This window comes from Colletes latitarsis, chromosome 14 (genome assembly GCF_051014445.1).
Source record: "Colletes latitarsis isolate SP2378_abdomen chromosome 14, iyColLati1, whole genome shotgun sequence".
Taxonomy (NCBI): Eukaryota; Metazoa; Arthropoda; class Insecta; order Hymenoptera; family Colletidae; genus Colletes; species Colletes latitarsis.
The window spans coordinates 29,349,925-29,367,343 of NC_135147.1; the positions used below are offsets into that span (position 1 = coordinate 29,349,925).

Below are 17,419 nucleotides of genomic sequence, written 5' to 3' on the forward strand. Positions count from 1 at the left end.
AACCCGTACATATATGTACACAAATGTATATGCATACATATATTTGTGTACACATATATTTGTATTTGTACGTATACAGGATGTTAAAAAGAAGCTGTAACAAATTTAATATATATATATAGTAGTTGCTAAAATGAGTCAAGAATGTCCTAAGGAAATACAATAGTATTTTCTATAATAATAATTCTATTTTCACCCCAAAATGCTATAAGCAAAACAAGCACCTTGCACTACCGGCACATAAAATCAGTAATTAGTTTGGCAAACTTTGTTTACGAAACTATCTTATCCTACGTTGAACATTCTTTAAGTTTAATAAATTAATTGAATGCTTACGGCGTCAAATTCTTGAATTCTTCTTTTTATCATCCTGTGCATTAACATATATTTTTTGTTTTTACTTCTTTCTCCGTAAAAGCACGATCAGTAGAAAAAAAATCTGTACCAGAATATCGTTTAATTTAGTTAAAGATTTTCACAGAATTTAGAATATGACCAGAAAGATATAATGCCTTTCGATATTTGATGAACGATAGGAAGATGAAACGAGACATGTCTGCTCGTGCTTTTTCTCTTTGTCTCCACCCTCTTTCACTCTTATAAACACACACACACACACACGCGCGCGCACACGCTCCTCCCTCTCCTACTCTCGTAATAAATGCTGATTTGGAGGAATCGTTGTCTAATTCTTTCACAAAGGAGTTATTTTCCATTCTTAATCGGCGCTTTTCCTCTTAATTTGCTCCGACGCACTTAAACGATATTCTTTCATCGAAACCTCTTCTAAACTTTCAAACAATACGACGCAGCATTAAATCAGCATTGTACGCATATTTCAACTGATACAACTTTTACATTGCTTTTAAGACAGAAACAAAAAAAAAAAACAAAGTTTACCAAAACAAAGATGCGAAAGATATGTTTCCTTTTTAACTTTATTTTTTGTTACCTTCCCCAAAGTTTTTTTTCCCCCTGAAGTAGTAAATACGTTAGAAATAATTCGACGAATTCGGCGAACGTTTTCGACGTTTAATTTTTGTTAAATATTATTATCGGCACGCGTTAGAACGCCCGAACAAGGCACACTTATTGCTTTTTATAACATTGCGCCTCGATAACGATTAGCGGCTTTCGTATATGCGCTCGTCCATTTTCTGTTATCGTTCGTCTCTCCGATAGTGTAAAACATTAAAAGATTTAGGAACTCTGAAGATTCGATGTTTCGATACGAATAATCTTGGTTCGCGGGTGTGATTTCGGATTCTTTTTTTTTCTTTTTTTCCATCTTTGCGCCTGAAGGCAAGAGAACGCGAAATGGATCCGAAAATATTAGTGTGCTTGGCTACACTATATTCGTTCACGGAATAGAAGATTTGAACGTACTGAGAAAGATGGGATCGCATAACAACGACGACTCGATCGTAACACGCTTTACTACGTATTCTTTTTCTTTAGTCTTCGTCTTTTCGTTATCGCCGTTTTCGTCTTCGTCATCATCCTCGTTGTTAATCCACGTAGTTCTTCGTGCGATCGAGAAAGATCACTTTAGTGGGTTTTGTTTTTTTTCCCGTCGGAGAGAGATCTATTCTTAACCTAATGCAAATTACGTCCCTAACAGTTTTTAACGAGACGGTCTGGCGGACCGCGAGGATTATCGCGATTTAAAAATAAATTTGAATTGTATTTTGTACATCGAAGAACTTTGTTTCGTTTGAACACGGTTTGAATCTAGCTCGCGGTATCGATGCTTAAATGCGCAGATTCACATTCGACGAACGTGTTTGGTAGTTTACACGTGTACGTTCGCAGCATCGATCCACGCTAGCATCTACATTCACACTTTTACCACGCGATATACACAACAAGGAACGTGGTAATACACGCTCGATAGGCACGATTTTCCAACACCTTCTGCTTTCTTCTTTTCTCACTCTTCGTCCTTTCCCAGCCTCCTTTTCAACATCTTTAATGAATGTTCTTTTTGTTTGCAAACGCTCGGACACACAACAAACACATTTACTAACTATATTTTCGGCAAAAGGACTCGTCTATTCGAATTTATTTAAAGAACTTAATTATCGATAGAGCTAACAGTTAAGTCTTTGGCGTTTGTACCAATGATTTTTTATTCGCGATCCGTGTTTTACGACGCTGATTCCCAATTAACGAATCTTTCACAATTCGAACTTGTATATAACATATGTTCAACCGTCAATGAGGCTGCATAATATAAATCTATGTATACGTACTTATTATCTATACACGTATCTTTTGATAGGCACGCACGCGGTAATATTTTCGCTCGGTTCATATTCTTGATGCAACGGCTTACGTGTCTCATGATTTATCGTTTGTTAACGTAGATAACGATTACTTCCTGTTTTTTTTTTTTTCTCGGAAGGAATAACGATCAATGCGCGATTAATGAACTGGTTTAACTGACTGGTAGCGTCGGTTTGGCAGTACTGTACATTCGTTTCAGGGAGGAAAGAGAGAGAGAGGATGCATCGATCGTACGCGAACGCGTCGAAAGGATGAACGAATCTCTACTCGAGCAGTCTTATTCGTCTAACGTAAATGCGAAGATAAACGCAATTAATGTCGTAATTGCTATCGATCAGTGCATAATGCTGTAATAGTAACAACCAGGGATAAACTAAAAGCAATAACGTATCTGTCGCTTTAGGTACCGTGCGGTCTCAAAATATATGTAGAAGGAAGGCACTCGCAATTGTTAACATTATGCGCTGTAACCGCTAATCTTAGCGATATGGAAGAACAAAATAATAATAGTGATAGTAGTAATAATAATAATAATAATAAAAAAAAAAAAAACAAACACAGAACGCAACAAAATGCTTTCAATGTTCTTTGGCTAGTTCCTGCCTGACAAAATATTATCGTGGAAATGTACACGGAAACTGATTCGAAGTACATACGTTCGTTGCGAATGTTTGTGAATAGCGAGGGAAATATGGCAACATATAAAACTTTTTGAAAGACGTAAGCGATATTTGTAAATTCGCAAGTTCTTTCCGGTTCGTATCGATGACACACGTAATCCGTTTCGTTCCACCTATCGTTCTCCCTTTCTTCCTTTGAATATTAACAGAGACACGTATCCGCGGTTCAGTAATAGTTACGAAGATGACGATTTTATCAATATTCCGAACTTACGGTACACGGTACGTAGAATTCGACGAATATTTGAAAATTGACATCCGATTTCAACATCTCTCCCGTTACACTTGGTTTTTCACTCGTAGTAGAAAATTTTGGCACTCGTTTGGCCGTCGATCTCGTACGTATCGACAGAAACACACATAAAAATCAAAACGAAACAAGACGTCTTGTTGTTGGTCCGGTGCGTCGTTCTACGTGAAGAATTCGTGCACGAGTAGTGAATACTCCTCGATATATTTAATTTCATTGAAACCTGTAGCACTTCAGTCTCTTGAAAGAATTCCCGGGAACGGTTCTATTCCCTTAAACTTGTTCTCCGTTTGTAAGAACTTGTGCCATGAGAAACGCGATTTAAATACTGAATGTTCAAACTATCTTTGAAAATGTTGAACGCGTCGATTTGAAACAACGCACTCACGATGGACATGAATTACGCACGCGTGCGTACGAAGAAAAAAAAAGTCCACAACATTTCGAGAACATTGTCATATATATATATATATATGTTGAGAAAACGTTTGGTTATTTTTAGCCAGTTATCTTTAGTTCTTCGCGTCTCGAGAGGTTCTTTTTTTTTAAATTCTTCTCTTTTGTCAAACCGCGATTCCTGAGTTTTTGTCTCGAAAAGCTGAAACAATGATCACGCGGTGAGAATCGATCGCTTCGAATTGCGTATGCTTTCCGTTTGATTCACGCATTTCGAAATTGCGAGAAAGAGGAACAACGGAGGGAATATTAATATCGTATGAGACTCGAGAATCGTCGCGTCGACAATGCCAAAGCGAAAGGATTGTTCTGTGTTTTCCACGGGATAATGGAATTGGAAGCTAAAGAAGGTTGGTGTAAACGAACAACAACACTGCTGCTCTTGTTAAACCGGTACGGCCCCCTCGCGTTCCTTTTCCTGTTGTCGCACGGCAACAGCTGCTTCGACCAGTAAGTAAAGACACTTGAACTTGTCTTTATCCTCTTCGGGTGGCGTCGGTGGCGGCGTCTCATCTGTATGCGGACTATGAGCGTTACGCGTACTGTACACTTCTGTTTCATGTTGTACATCAGGGGTTTGGATAAGATGCTGTCTAGGTGCGCTCCAGTACGCAGCTTCGTTTCCCATCGAAGACTCGTCTTCGTCCCTGGAAAAGAAAAGGGACAAACATTAATTCGGTAAGATTTTAACTACCCGTTCTCGCATTATCATCGTGCAAAGACGTAATGCGGAAACGGAGGTCGTAGTAGAGCCGTCGATAGGCATACCCTCGCCGCGCAGGATGGGCAATCGTTTCTTCGTAAGCACCAAGTTGACCGACGTTTTGCTCAATCTTTGTCTCCGAGTAAGGATAAACTATTACGCTTGGCCACTGAGTCGTCGGACGTTCTTCCTCGCTGTGGGAACTGCTTTCGTAATCGTTTGGACTATCCTCCTCGCTTCTAAAAAAAAAAACGACAAATCGAATATTAAATAGCAAGACACGCAACGATAGTTTTCGCATATTTAATCATAAATAGCAACGAACCGATACATCAATCCAGCAGGATCTTCGTAGTCGTGATCCCTACTGCGTTTCGGGGCACTCATACCAGCCAACGAGTCCCAATTTTGATTGGTTCTTGAGCCAAGACTGGATGATTGTTGGTGACTTCCGGCGGGCATCTTTTTACCGCGACGAGATATCGTGTATTGCAAAGGATCGTGGCCCTCCCTTCGAATCATTTCCGGCAAAATTCGTCGTCTGGCGTTTATGAACCAATTGCAAACCTACAACAGGCACAACAGGAACGTTTATGTAGAAATTCTACACGGCAATTAAACGTGTCCGTAGATCTAGTGTTAAATTAAAATATTAGCGAGGCATCACTAACCTGGAGTACCGTGAGATTTGCTTCCTGACTGAGCGTCAACTTCTCGCTGTCGCTCGGATAGGCATTGTATCTGTGCTCGTAAAGCCATCGTTTTAGAATTTTAACCGAATGCTTCGGTAAGTTTCCTCGACGTTTTCTCACGGAATGCTGGCCAGAGTGATGAAGTATTCCAGAGTGGACTTTACCACGTAACGCGTTCGAGTCGTGTTCCGTATCGGAACCGCTTTGGTCGTCGTCCGTACTACTCGACGAAGGAAAACGTTCCCTTGCTGGAACAAAAACACGAATCGGTTAATCGAGCTTGTAATTTTATCTATCTTGTTCCATTAGGTTCTATCGCGACTGTGCGAACGATTATTTCGCTTTCTCAACGAATCAATTATTCGAATCTCACGGTCAAGCGAGAAAATGAAAACAACCTATACGCACTTGAACGTTGACCATTCATTTCTTTTTCTCGTCCTCATTTTCGTCATTCATAACTGATAATCAACAACGACGAAAGAAGAGTCTTCTACCTATGTATAAACATTTTCCGCCAAAGGAATAAAATAATGTATGCAAAGAATACAAAATATTATAAATATTAAGGTTCATTTGTCCCAAGCGTTTTAAAATGGTCATCCAGTGACCACCACGACAGACAACGTATTAAATATAATATTTCGTACGTCTGGCCAGTACAACGATATCAAATTTCGTTGAAAGATAATTTTTACAATAATTAACATGTGTTTTATGTACTTGTCAAGAGTATTGTACGATAAAATACGATGAAAACGAATACTCGTTATCGTTCTCTTATCGATAGAGTTGCCCGATCGAAAAATCCCATAATACTTTCTATCCAAGATACTGTTCAACATATTTTTACAAAATCCATAGTCGAAACGATACGTATCTTTGAAGGATTCGCAAGATACTTGTACAAATTTCATCTCTCGTCGCCCGTTTCTTTTCCCCCCTCAGTTTTTTAGGCATCTAGTTAACATAAAAATGATAGGTAACGGATTGTTGCTACGATCTTTCTGGTGTACAAAATAGCGATCGAACAGCGACTTTTCTGCTTATTCGTGAAATTATATCTCCGTAGACTAAATCTGCGGTCCTAGTTCGTTCTGTCGACTAATCTTAGCACTTGAGTTTGTAGTTACGTAAGGTCCAGTAACCCGACAGCACAAAATTAGGATCCAAGCTCCTCGCGGCTAGACGAAAACTATGTGTCACGATGGCGGTGGCTGCGACGACGAGGGTGGTAGGAACATCGTACAGTAACAAAACTGTACGTAGCATTATCGACTCGATAGTACGAACACCGGTTAGCTAGCCAAAAGAAAGAGACACGCAGCTACCTTAGTTTGGTCGGTACACGGAACGGCTTCCTCCATTGAGCTAAATATACAACGAGTTGCCAGCGAGTTCACGAATGCACCGTGTGCACTAATAGCGTTCCCTATTCGACAACCAGTCCTCACCTTCTCAGCATCTTAGAAAGCAGAAAAAAAAACAATCCTGTACGACCACGGATGCAATGCTCGAAAAAAAAAAGAAGTATATTTGTGTAATTGGACTCGTCACATTCTTTTGTGTCTATCGTCGTAACTCGTCGATCGATTAATCATTGCCGCAATTATCGATATACCTTCGATCTCCATGATGCGAGAATATAGCTTCGACTCGCCAATAACGCGAAAATCATCGAAACGGACGGCGTTCGCGGTGCAGACAATTTTGAAATCTTATCGCGTAACAATTACAGAAGAAAATAATGAAATCGGCATTAGACGAAGGTGACATAACGTTACATCGTAATCGCACGTTCGGGTGCCACGATTTCGAAAGACTGCGAGAAATGACGTAATCCGAAGATCGTAAGTGTAATAATTCTACATTCTCAGACTCGTGGTCTAGCTTCTCGAAGGTATTTTTTTTTCAAAAAACTTAATACCGAAACAGCATCGACGTTATTCCGTGAGCAATTGATCTCACCTAAGATACCTGTCTCTAAAGATGCACCGACGCAACGACAGTCGGTGACCCGTAACACGATTGGATGTTTTCCAAAAGATCATCGTAGCGCAACAGTATATACGTTAATTAGCAGTGTCCTCGCCATGTTCGAAAATACTACTGTGTATAATACTACTGGGGCTTTTGACTCGATATTATTCACCATTCAACCTCAACCCCTGGCTTGTGCTTCGTCGTCCCGTACCACCGATATTCCACCTCTTCGATTAATACGCGTCTTACAATTTTAATCGTGCACGATAACCTTTCCGTCCATTTAAAATCGAAGAATCGTCAAATTAAACGGAAAACTTAACGAAATCGTGTCGATTTTGCTTTTTGAATTTTTCCGCGCTAACGCGCGTACGGTTAGAGAGAAGTTTGAAACCGAAAGATGCCTGTCGGTTAACCTTCGTGACATCTACTCGCGTGCGCATGTCCTGTATATTTTGCATTGAATACACCGATTACGTGCGTTAAACGCAAATACATATGCAACATCCGTATGCCGACTGTGAATTTTTTAAGTATTATTTATTCCAGTTTACCCGAATTAATAGCAAAAATTTTTAAAGTTACCAACATTTTAACGAGATCGTCGAACGTCGCTACTCCATCTTGCTATCACAGTTTCCGAGTATTCTCGACAAAATCGAGTTTCTTTTCTCTACGCTGTTTAACCCATTTATATCACAGGTGTATACATATATATGTATACGCATTATAGTGGTGCCAAGAAAAAATCTTTTCGAAATATTTGTATTTAAATATATCGAATAAACGAATCGAAAACAAATCGTTGGTTTTAGAGTTGCTGCATCCCCCTTCGCAAACGAAATTGATGATACTTGAATGATCAAGCGACAAGAAATAGTTTCTTTAAGTTCGGAGAGCACGTGGTAAGTCGATCTCCGACGATTCGGGTTTCCAGTCGAATCATGCCACGGGGTTTACAGCCATGCTTACAGGGAGTCTCTTGACTGTATTGGCACACATGTAGTGCGCGCGCGTGCACGCACACATGCCTGCGCAATAGACTCTCTCTTTCGTTCTTCCTCGTGTTTTCTTGGCTCGTCGCGTTTAGAAAAATCAAGCTCGTAACGCGAGAGGCATACGCACGAGGCGCGTGTGTGCACCACGTGGTAATTTATCCTTCATCTTTTTTCTCGATTTTAACCGATTCGATGACCTTTTCCTACTTTTTTTTCTTTTCCGTTTTAGAAATCCTTCCCTTTAAACCGCGTCTTATACCACGTAACACAAAACTCGTTCCAAGAGGTTGATGTAACCTTCGTCGGATACTTACTTCTGTCGATAAAGAAACATTGGCAAATCGCATTAATGCCAAGAGAATATATTCGTGAAAACTGTTTGCGATGACAAAAAATAACTATCAGAAGCGACCAAACGCATAATAAGTAAGCAAAGAGAGACACGTTTGCGTTGCCTCTTATGTTTCGCAGGAAGAGAGAGAGAGAGAGAGAGAGAGAGAGAGAGAGAGAGAGAGAGAGAGAGAGAGAGAGAGAGAGAGAGAGACGTTAGGTGGGGGGAGATGGGCGCCAGTTGCGCAACAGGCACGACTTTCCGTGCCAAGTCTACGCTGACGGTGGACGATTGATCTCAAAATCGATTATTCATTTTTAGCTTTAATGAAAAAGATACTGTTGCATAATTTTCCGTCTAATTTACCATTCAAACGACAACGCGTAAAAACGTTTCGTAAATTTTTTGAGATTTTGTGAAATATTGCTCGATAAACGTCACTTTTTACAGAGGACATTTTTCATTCGACGCGTCTACTTTGAAATCGCTATCGTCGGTCTTACCTGTCGCAAACATATTTGTATGTTGGGACGCAGACGAATTGTCGTTACACGGAGGTATCGTCAACGACGACAATGGCGATACCGTGCGACGACGATCTAAGTTTCGCGAACGACGTAGACGATGCTGTTGCCCCTGTTGCTGTTGCTGCTCGATCTGGCTGTTGTTGTTATGCTGGCGATGATGTTTGTGACGATGATGATAGTGATGATGATGATGGTGATGATGATGATGATCGTTGTTCCGATGACGACGACGACGACAATGATATTCTTGCTGCTTCTGTGGATGTCGATGATGTTGACGTTGATCGTGATAATAATGGCTATGATACTGATGATGATATTGCTGTTGTGTACCTGTCAATTTTTCGGTACTGGCTTTTTGTTCCAAATGCATAGCCGCTGGCGGTAGCATGTCATAGAGTTGTATTGGTGACGATGCGAGGAGGTTGAACGTTGCGCGTGTAGTTTCAACCGAGCATCAAAGTCGACGGTCTGGATAACTGGATTTTGTTACTTCAAGACGTTCGGTTGGTATCCAAATTGTTTCCAGTCCTTGTACGTCGCATTTCGACCGATTCGTGACATCGTGTTCACCGTTTCACGACGATAATACGAAATGCCGTTTACTTCGTATCATTCGGTTCCTTCGTACTCTTCTTTTTTTCTTTCTTTATTTATTTTCGTTCCGTAATCGACGGAATTTAAACGATACGAGACGACAGATTTTCACTCCGTTTCTTAGATACTACAGCAACGTACGACGTTTTAATAATCGCACGTCCCACGACCTTACGTGCTACTATTCTCTCTTCTTTTATTGGACAATACCGTTTGGACGTTGACGATCGTAACGAAAACAACATCGATGACGACGAGGTGTCCCGACGCCGTTCCCAGCGCGGTTGCATTTGACGGACTTGCAAAGTAACTTTACGTCCCTCTGCTGCTCTTTGACACTCTCACCCCTCCTTTCCCCCACCCTGCATACAGTCTTGTTTAAAATTCTAAATACGAACCAACTTTATTATTATTACCCTTTGTTATACGTTCAAATTTCATCTGCGTTTTACGATTTAGACAATTATTCGGTTCGCGATATTTTCTGCGCACGAACTATCCGGTCGAGCAATAAAGAGCCTCTTTCGTCTTATTTTCTTTTCCCCCCCTTTTCTCTTTTCACACTTGTATCACTTCTAGCTGTTTTACTGATTACTAAAGAGCGGCAAGATTAGGAGCAACCGAATAAAATCTCTTGTCATTCGCGTTCAATTTCGAGAACCGACCGAACCCCGTCACACGACGTTCAGAACGCGACTGGGCCAACCATGTTCGGAAGCCGGCTTGACAGAGGCCTGACAAGAAGACGAAGAGACAAACACGAGAATGAGTGCATGTATTCACGCAGAGGGACAAAGAGAGAGAGAGATATATTTGCGCGCGTGTGTACCCACTTCCCGCTTCTCGGCTAGCCATTGGACTCTCCGTCGTAGCCCTTCCCTCTGCGTCTTTCCCGCCATGTAGACTTCATGATCATACGACGAGACCCGTTGGCCCGTTGTCCTAGTAACGATAGCGTATGCTATCCCCACCACTGTAAAATCTGCTTGTTGGCGGGAAACGCGTTCCGCGGCAGCTGTCTATCCGATCTTTGAGCTCCAAATACATAACACTTGGAGATTTTAAACCTTCAGAATCTAAATCGTATTGTCTCACAATTTTCTACAATTTTTTTTTGTTTTTTCTTTTTAAAAAACTAGGCAAAAATTACTCTCTTTCTTCGATATTACAAAACGTCCACTTTCAGCTTGCCGTTTAGAAAAACTAGAGTCAATATTTTGATTAAACTTTCATTTTCATAATTAGAGTCGTAACAGGCACCCAGAATCGATCGCATAAACGAGGAACACGTATTTGGCATTGACCAATGTTATTATATCGTGTTTCTTCTTGAACTTTATCGAGAGGAACGTTACTTGGTTGTAAATTATCGCGATAATGCATAGAACGATTCCTATGTCGTATGCTCGGATACGTGAAAAAAAGAGGGGAAAATTGTAGACGTTTATCGTATGCGTCGGTAAAAAAAATGATACTCGTTCAACACCACCGAAGACGAGGAGGAGATACGAGAAGCGATAATGCGAGATAAGGTTAGAAGATAAAGCATGATCTATGATCAGAAAAAGCGTGGCCATTTCCAAGGAGCGCGTAGTCGAGACATGGAATGTGCCACTTATAACATCTCCGGGGGGGAAATTCAAAGTTGCTTTGCGATTCTTCGAGTTTAGTCTATCAGTGCGGAAATTGACAAATAATTTTCCGTTTCTATAATGTACGAATCCAGGCACACGATTATAATTTAATCAAACGTTGTGAATATAACGATACGAAAGACAAAACGATTTTTAAGGTCTCTTGTACAAGCATCCAACCTTCGATTGTTTACTTTTTACCTGTTATTCCGCCGCCGGCGACAGGAATACTCGGCTTCGTTTCTTTAAGAAGAAATATTCAACTGTACAATCTTCTGTATGTTTATTTTTTCTCCGACTCGGAGTTTTGGATAAGGTAAAAGTATATTTTTATCTTATCGACACAACCTACATTTTATGATCGTTTCGATCAACGATACTCCTAACACGATAAGACGCTTACCATATTTCTTTCGATTTTTCTTCGTATCGCTCGGTCGGTAATAAATGTTCTCCCATCCGTAACCAGGGCTCTGACACTACCGGTACAAACACAATTATGCAATTATAATTACCTTTTTCAATGGTTTCTTTTAATCAGACATATAGAAATGTCCTCGACTTGTTCTATATTCTCCTCTCAGGCAAGTATCATAAAATCAACAATTTTTAAATATCGAAACAAAGTATCGAAGGCGCGAACCGTACGACTACGCAAAAAGGTAGAACGAATATCATTCGATCGAAAACAAACCTAAAGGCGACAATGTATCGATACCTACTAAATAGTAGTTTCTTACAAATTCATCGTGTATATTACACACGGAAGAATGTAGTAGTCCACGTATACTCATTTCTCCGCCCGATTGGATCGTCCAATGACTTTTGTTCGACCGCAACTCATAGAAGTCGTTTAGTGAACCGTCTCTAAATGCTTTGCGAGTATTCGTTAGATTCCTTAAACGGTTTAAGCGAATGCTGGATCGTGTGTGTAGCCAATGAACGAATTTGTACCTCTTGTTAGCCATCTATCGCTAACGCAAACCAAGTTGAACCGTCGCGATTTTTTTTTTTCCTTTTTACCCGCGAACACAATAACAATCCGCCACGATTGTTCGGGAAAATTTAATTATTAATTTCGTCGAGTAAACGCGAAACGAAAAAAGTAATTTTACTCCACCGGAGAGATTTGAATCGTACTTGAATATTTTCAATTACAGGGGACCTTTAGTTATTATCGAGCTCGATAAACCTACTAGAGAGATTATCACCAACCGGCCTACAATCTTCGTGTCGTGAAACTTTTTAAACCATCTTCGAATCATTCTTCCGTTTACGATGCTATCGTAAATATTTGTTAATTTTGTAGGAAACGGGGTTCAAACGTTTTTGCGAGACGAAACATATTTTGTGAGCTAACGATCTGGAAATTGAAGAACTTCCGAATCGGTTCGGTCGGCCGCCAGGTCGACACCTAGAGACCGGCCGGCCGGCCGGCATTCGTCGTCGACGGAATCTTTCGCAGGGGTGTTTCGAGAGCAAAAGACAGCCGTGCTTCGACTCGTCGACACGCAAAGAAACATCGAATTAAGAGGGGAGGGAACATTCCTCGTAGGTCAGCGCATAGAACGATTTTAGCTACGGTCTTTGGGCTGCTCGTGCCTCGCGTCGCTTCGTGGCCAACTCGTGTCAAGAATCGTTTAATTTCGGCGAATGTCCATAGGCATTGTCCATCGTGGATTTTCATTCTGATAAATTTTGTCCGAGCAACCGCGACTTGGCGAGAAAATAGCGAAACGTAAAATTTTGTTCGACGGAATGTCTCGTTTTTGTCCGAGAACTGTACATCATACAGGGTGTTCGGCCACCCCTGGGAAAAATTTTAACGGGGGATTCTAGAGGCCAAAATAAGACGAAAATCAAGAATACCAATTTCTCGATGGAGGCTTCCTTAAAAAATTATTAACGTTTCAAGTTCCGACCGTACTGAATTTTTTTCTCGAAAATGCGTAGGATTTCGAAGGTATGTCTAATGACCAAAAATTACTATAATTGACCCCCGCAACTGAAAATAATTTTTTTAGGACGATTTGAAAATTTTGAATTTAATTGTTAATAACTTTTTAACGAAGCCTCCGCCAAGAAATTGGTATTCTTGATTTTCGTCTTATTTTGGCCTCAAGAATCCCCCATTAAAAATGTTTCCCAGGGGTGGCCGAACACCCTGTATATCCGATCGAGCGACGACAATTTTTACATTTTCCAAGATCGAATTAACGTTTACCGGCGTCACTGGAAATTTGTCTCGCGATGTATTCCACCTACGATAGCCTCTACGATCTCGCGACGTTCAACACGATAACCTCGAACACTGAATAAATAATCCAAAGAAAGAAAGGGCTAAAGATAACGATGCTACCCAGATAATAGTCGCATTGCTAACGAACTCGTAGCCGAACCAGTTACACGCAATTAGATCGAGTTGTACACGGAAGTTATGGAAAAGCATCGTCGACATATATTGCGATAATAGAACGTACGAAACACTCGAGTCTGCTGATAAAATCAATATTCACAGATATTATTAATTTAATCGACCGTCCAGTTATTCTTTACGCAATTATCTTTTCGCTGTTCGTGGAATAGGACGCTGCTAATTAATTCGTATGTCTCGATACACTCGAATCAGAATGCACTACGCATTATATATAAATGAAATTATAATTACTAAATACTAAATCATCCGCACGGATGTACGTACGCACGCGCATCACGATTTCAAAATAAAAGACTTTCCTCTCTGTGATCTTTCTCGGCTTTCCGAGCGCGCTAGGCGGTATTTTAGTAGATCGCGCAGTAGGTCAGATTTATATATATTATATATATTTTCGTTGTTAATAGAATTGTAAAACAATAAAACTGATTAATAATCCGCTCGGTTGTAAGTTTAGACGGGTGAAATTCAATTCTGACCTACTGTGGATCGGTTCGTTGAGTCAGTCGGTAAAGAAGTGTATCGAAAACTCTCGTAAGCTATCGGGAACAGCCGAGCAGCGACGAGGGCACAAGCAACTATACTATCGGTTACGTAACGAGGCGAAGATACGAAGACATAATGCTACGATCATTTTACGGAATACGTTTCGCTTAATCCTTAACGCATTCTTTCCATCGTTCTATTTTGTACGCTCCCCGCATACTACTCCCTCTATACTCTTCGCGACGCACTTTCGAGTTGCTGACTATTTATTCTCGCGGGTAAATATAATGAAAAGAAACAACGCGAATTAATGGACGATGTCAATTTAAAAGGCTAAGAACGACGACAATCGTGGTAAGCCTTCGTTCGTATCGCTCGTCTTTTTTCCAACCTAATCATTTTAATCACTCTTGGTTGTTCCTTTTTTCTCCATTGGATCGATCGCAAAGCATGACGCCAGGAAAATAGAAACAATACAACTAACTTGTCGTTAGACGTGCATTAACGAATGCTACTATGTCGAACAAGGCCGATGCGTTTGATTTAAAAAAATCACAGGCTCGACGTATACGAAGAAAGTAATAAATGTTCTCGATACCTCTACACTGTACACGATTATCTATTCGGTAGAATGGATTTCGAAATATCTTGATATTTCAACGATTCGTCCGATCGTTTCGAGAACTACGAGCGCAACTAATAAAATTAAATCGAGCGAACGACTCCGACCTATTTTGAACCAGCAGTCGATGGCATTTTCCAAGTATCGGATATATAAGCGCTGGCCAGTTGTAACTTTTTAAACGAGTCAATGAATTAATCTCTATACCGAGAGACAAGTGTTCCAATAATAATCAATATTGCATACTTATATTACTTGTCCTGTTACTAGTAGCACTATTATTACTATTATTAGGCGTGTTACACAATACTCTCGTGTCTTCTTAAACGAGTTTCACTGGCCATTGACCAAAGCTAGATAACGTCGTGTATCGCGACCCATTTACCGAGTTGCTAATCTTGGCCTCTAATCCGAACTTGATTTTCCCCTGTTTATACCAACTAAACATTTTCTCATTCATTCGATGTTCATGGACGCCGAATCGTCGTTAAAACGTAACAGTAGATATATAACGTGTATGTACCTCAGACGATTTCGTAAATTATCTTCAATGTCACTTTTTCGCGACTGGTAACAATTTGTGACGTAACCAACGAGTGCTTACAAATAACGCGGTATCGTCTATTTTCCCTAAACAAGAATGTTTACTCGCGACGTATACCATGATGTAAAAAAAGAAAAATTCAAACAAAATAGATCGCGATTTCAAACGAAGAACAAGCACGCATTTGGGTGTTTTCGTTAAACTTGCTCCATACCTTTATCTGATCTGTTACGCAAGAGTAACGCCAATAGCATGCTAGTATATTCGGCTTTTATTCGTATCTACAAATGCTTTCGCCGGAAGTACGACGAAGCCATTCATACACGCGAATTAAAAATTTTACGGCTACTTTACAAATTCTTAGACACCAATCCGTGCAACGCGTGCTCCCTATCTTTTCAAAAGACGTTTAAACACGTCGACTGTCATGCCAATTTTTCATATCTAGAGATGTCCTCGACACTTTTCCGTTCGAATCATGGCGTGGGAAAGTGGAAATATTCGATAATATAACGTACCTGCTATTCAACGAGCATTAGAATTTCTCTATTGCAAGCAATTATGCAACACGTAAATTTAAAGTGCCGGTCACCGGTGACCACCGTGGCAACTAATGTCCGAATAACGTCAAAAACACGTACAGCTTTTATCTATCATGAAACTTTTGCTCAAGATCGAACGCGTGTCAACGATATAAAAGAAAAATCAATATTCTTCTTTACCACGAAACTATTGCACAGCAGTTTAATTAAAATAAGGCTTAAGAGTTTGTATCGTGTGCTTGATTTTATTGCGTAATTGCTTGACAAGTTGAAAATTATACCATGCATTGAATATTTCGCGAGAATAGAAACAAATAGGATTAAGAACGTAGACGTACTATTTTGCAGATAGCCAACAGTCGTGGCGGCGAGAAGCATGCAAACGCGCGTAAACGTATATGCATGTACGATAGGTACGCGTGCACGCAAAGTGAACGAGCCAGGCAGGCAGGCAAGCAAGCATGGAAGGCACGACGGAAAAAGCAGAATGACAGTTGGTAATTATAACGAAGAGCGGATTCCGTGCAGCAAGGCTGGTGAGCCCCGTGGAAGTAACGAAGTCCGCGCCATGGCGCGCCACCACGTGCCTGACTAGCTAGCTGGTTCGCTGACTGCGTGTTGGCTAGGTAGCCACGCGCTGCAGCATCATAGACGATGGCGTCCCACGATATAATTTTCAACGTACTAAAAATAGTAAATTTTACCCAAAAAAAATTGATATCTTTAAATAAAACCGTGGGATACGCGTCGCGAAACTACATCACAAGCACACCGATTATTCGATCGATTTACACTCACCGATACGATGGTCCATAGCGAAGAAATCAAAGTAAATGTAACGCACACGCGGTGTAGTAATGTCCTCGTGGCCAAAAATGTTTACTCGATGCCTCGATGAACTGTCAAACAGAAAAGAGGCAGTTGATGAGACGATAGAAATGCACTGTCGGATTATGATTGTAAGTCACCTCGCACGTGTCGTAACCACGCAAACCGAACAAACTAAAAAGAAACAAAACAACAAAAAAAAGAGCACGAAAGCCGAGCAACAATACGTGGGGACGCTTGCACGAGCGCGATGGAATCGCACGAACGCGAAATCTGCAACGTTCGCGCAAAACAAACTTAACCACCTCGGTTTTCGTTGGTTACGAATTTCTATGTACGAATGGTAGTACGTGAAGAGTAGCACTGAAAAGGCACACCGTGTCCACGCCGCCGTCGAACAGTTATCACACGGCGAGTCTTCGCGGCTTCTTTCCTTCTCGCGTTTTCTTCTCAGACTAACTGATACGTCGTTCGACAACTCACCGGCGTATCTCTGTCTAATTTTTCTGCGTTTTCTTCCTTCACGCTGCCTTCTTCTATCCGATTTAATTTCCGTAACGTCTAATTTCTCGATAACTGTGACAGATAAACACTACGAATGCGGCGGGTCCTCGTGTCGTATGCGCCAGCGTCAGTAAGATTGACAGTCGGCGCTGATGACAGACAGGTGCGCCCGCCTTCCGGCCTAACAAGTCGGCAACCTACCGTCGTACTTGCGTATCTTTCTCTGTTCCCTCGCATACCCGCCTGCCCGCCAAACCGCTTCATATGTTACACCATTCATTCTACCATTTAACATATTCCTGCCATCTAGCGACAGTATGCT

At 40.9% G+C, this 17,419-nt stretch overlaps 1 protein-coding gene across 4 annotated transcripts; it reads right to left on the reverse strand.

The window, feature by feature from the left end:
• Positions 1-1,264: 1,264 nt before the first annotated feature.
• On the reverse strand, positions 1,265-17,330 carry LOC143350209 (uncharacterized). Of its 4 annotated transcripts, XM_076782156.1 has the most exons (6): positions 17,077-17,330; positions 16,564-16,664; positions 5,047-5,315; positions 4,701-4,942; positions 4,441-4,614; positions 1,265-4,319 (listed from the first exon to the last, which is right to left on the reverse strand). In XM_076782156.1, the coding sequence occupies exons 2-6, from the start codon at positions 16,577-16,579 to the stop codon at positions 4,058-4,060; spliced, it is 963 nt and encodes a 320-aa protein (XP_076638271.1). In that variant the 5' UTR covers positions 16,580-16,664; positions 17,077-17,330; the 3' UTR covers positions 1,265-4,057. The 4 variants fall into 4 exon arrangements, with proteins under 4 accessions (XP_076638271.1, XP_076638270.1, XP_076638269.1 ...); XM_076782155.1 differs by having other exon boundaries at positions 16,564-17,330; XM_076782154.1 differs by lacking the exons at positions 16,564-16,664; positions 17,077-17,330 and adding an exon at positions 9,240-10,559.
• Between the last annotated feature and the right edge of the window lie 89 nt (positions 17,331-17,419).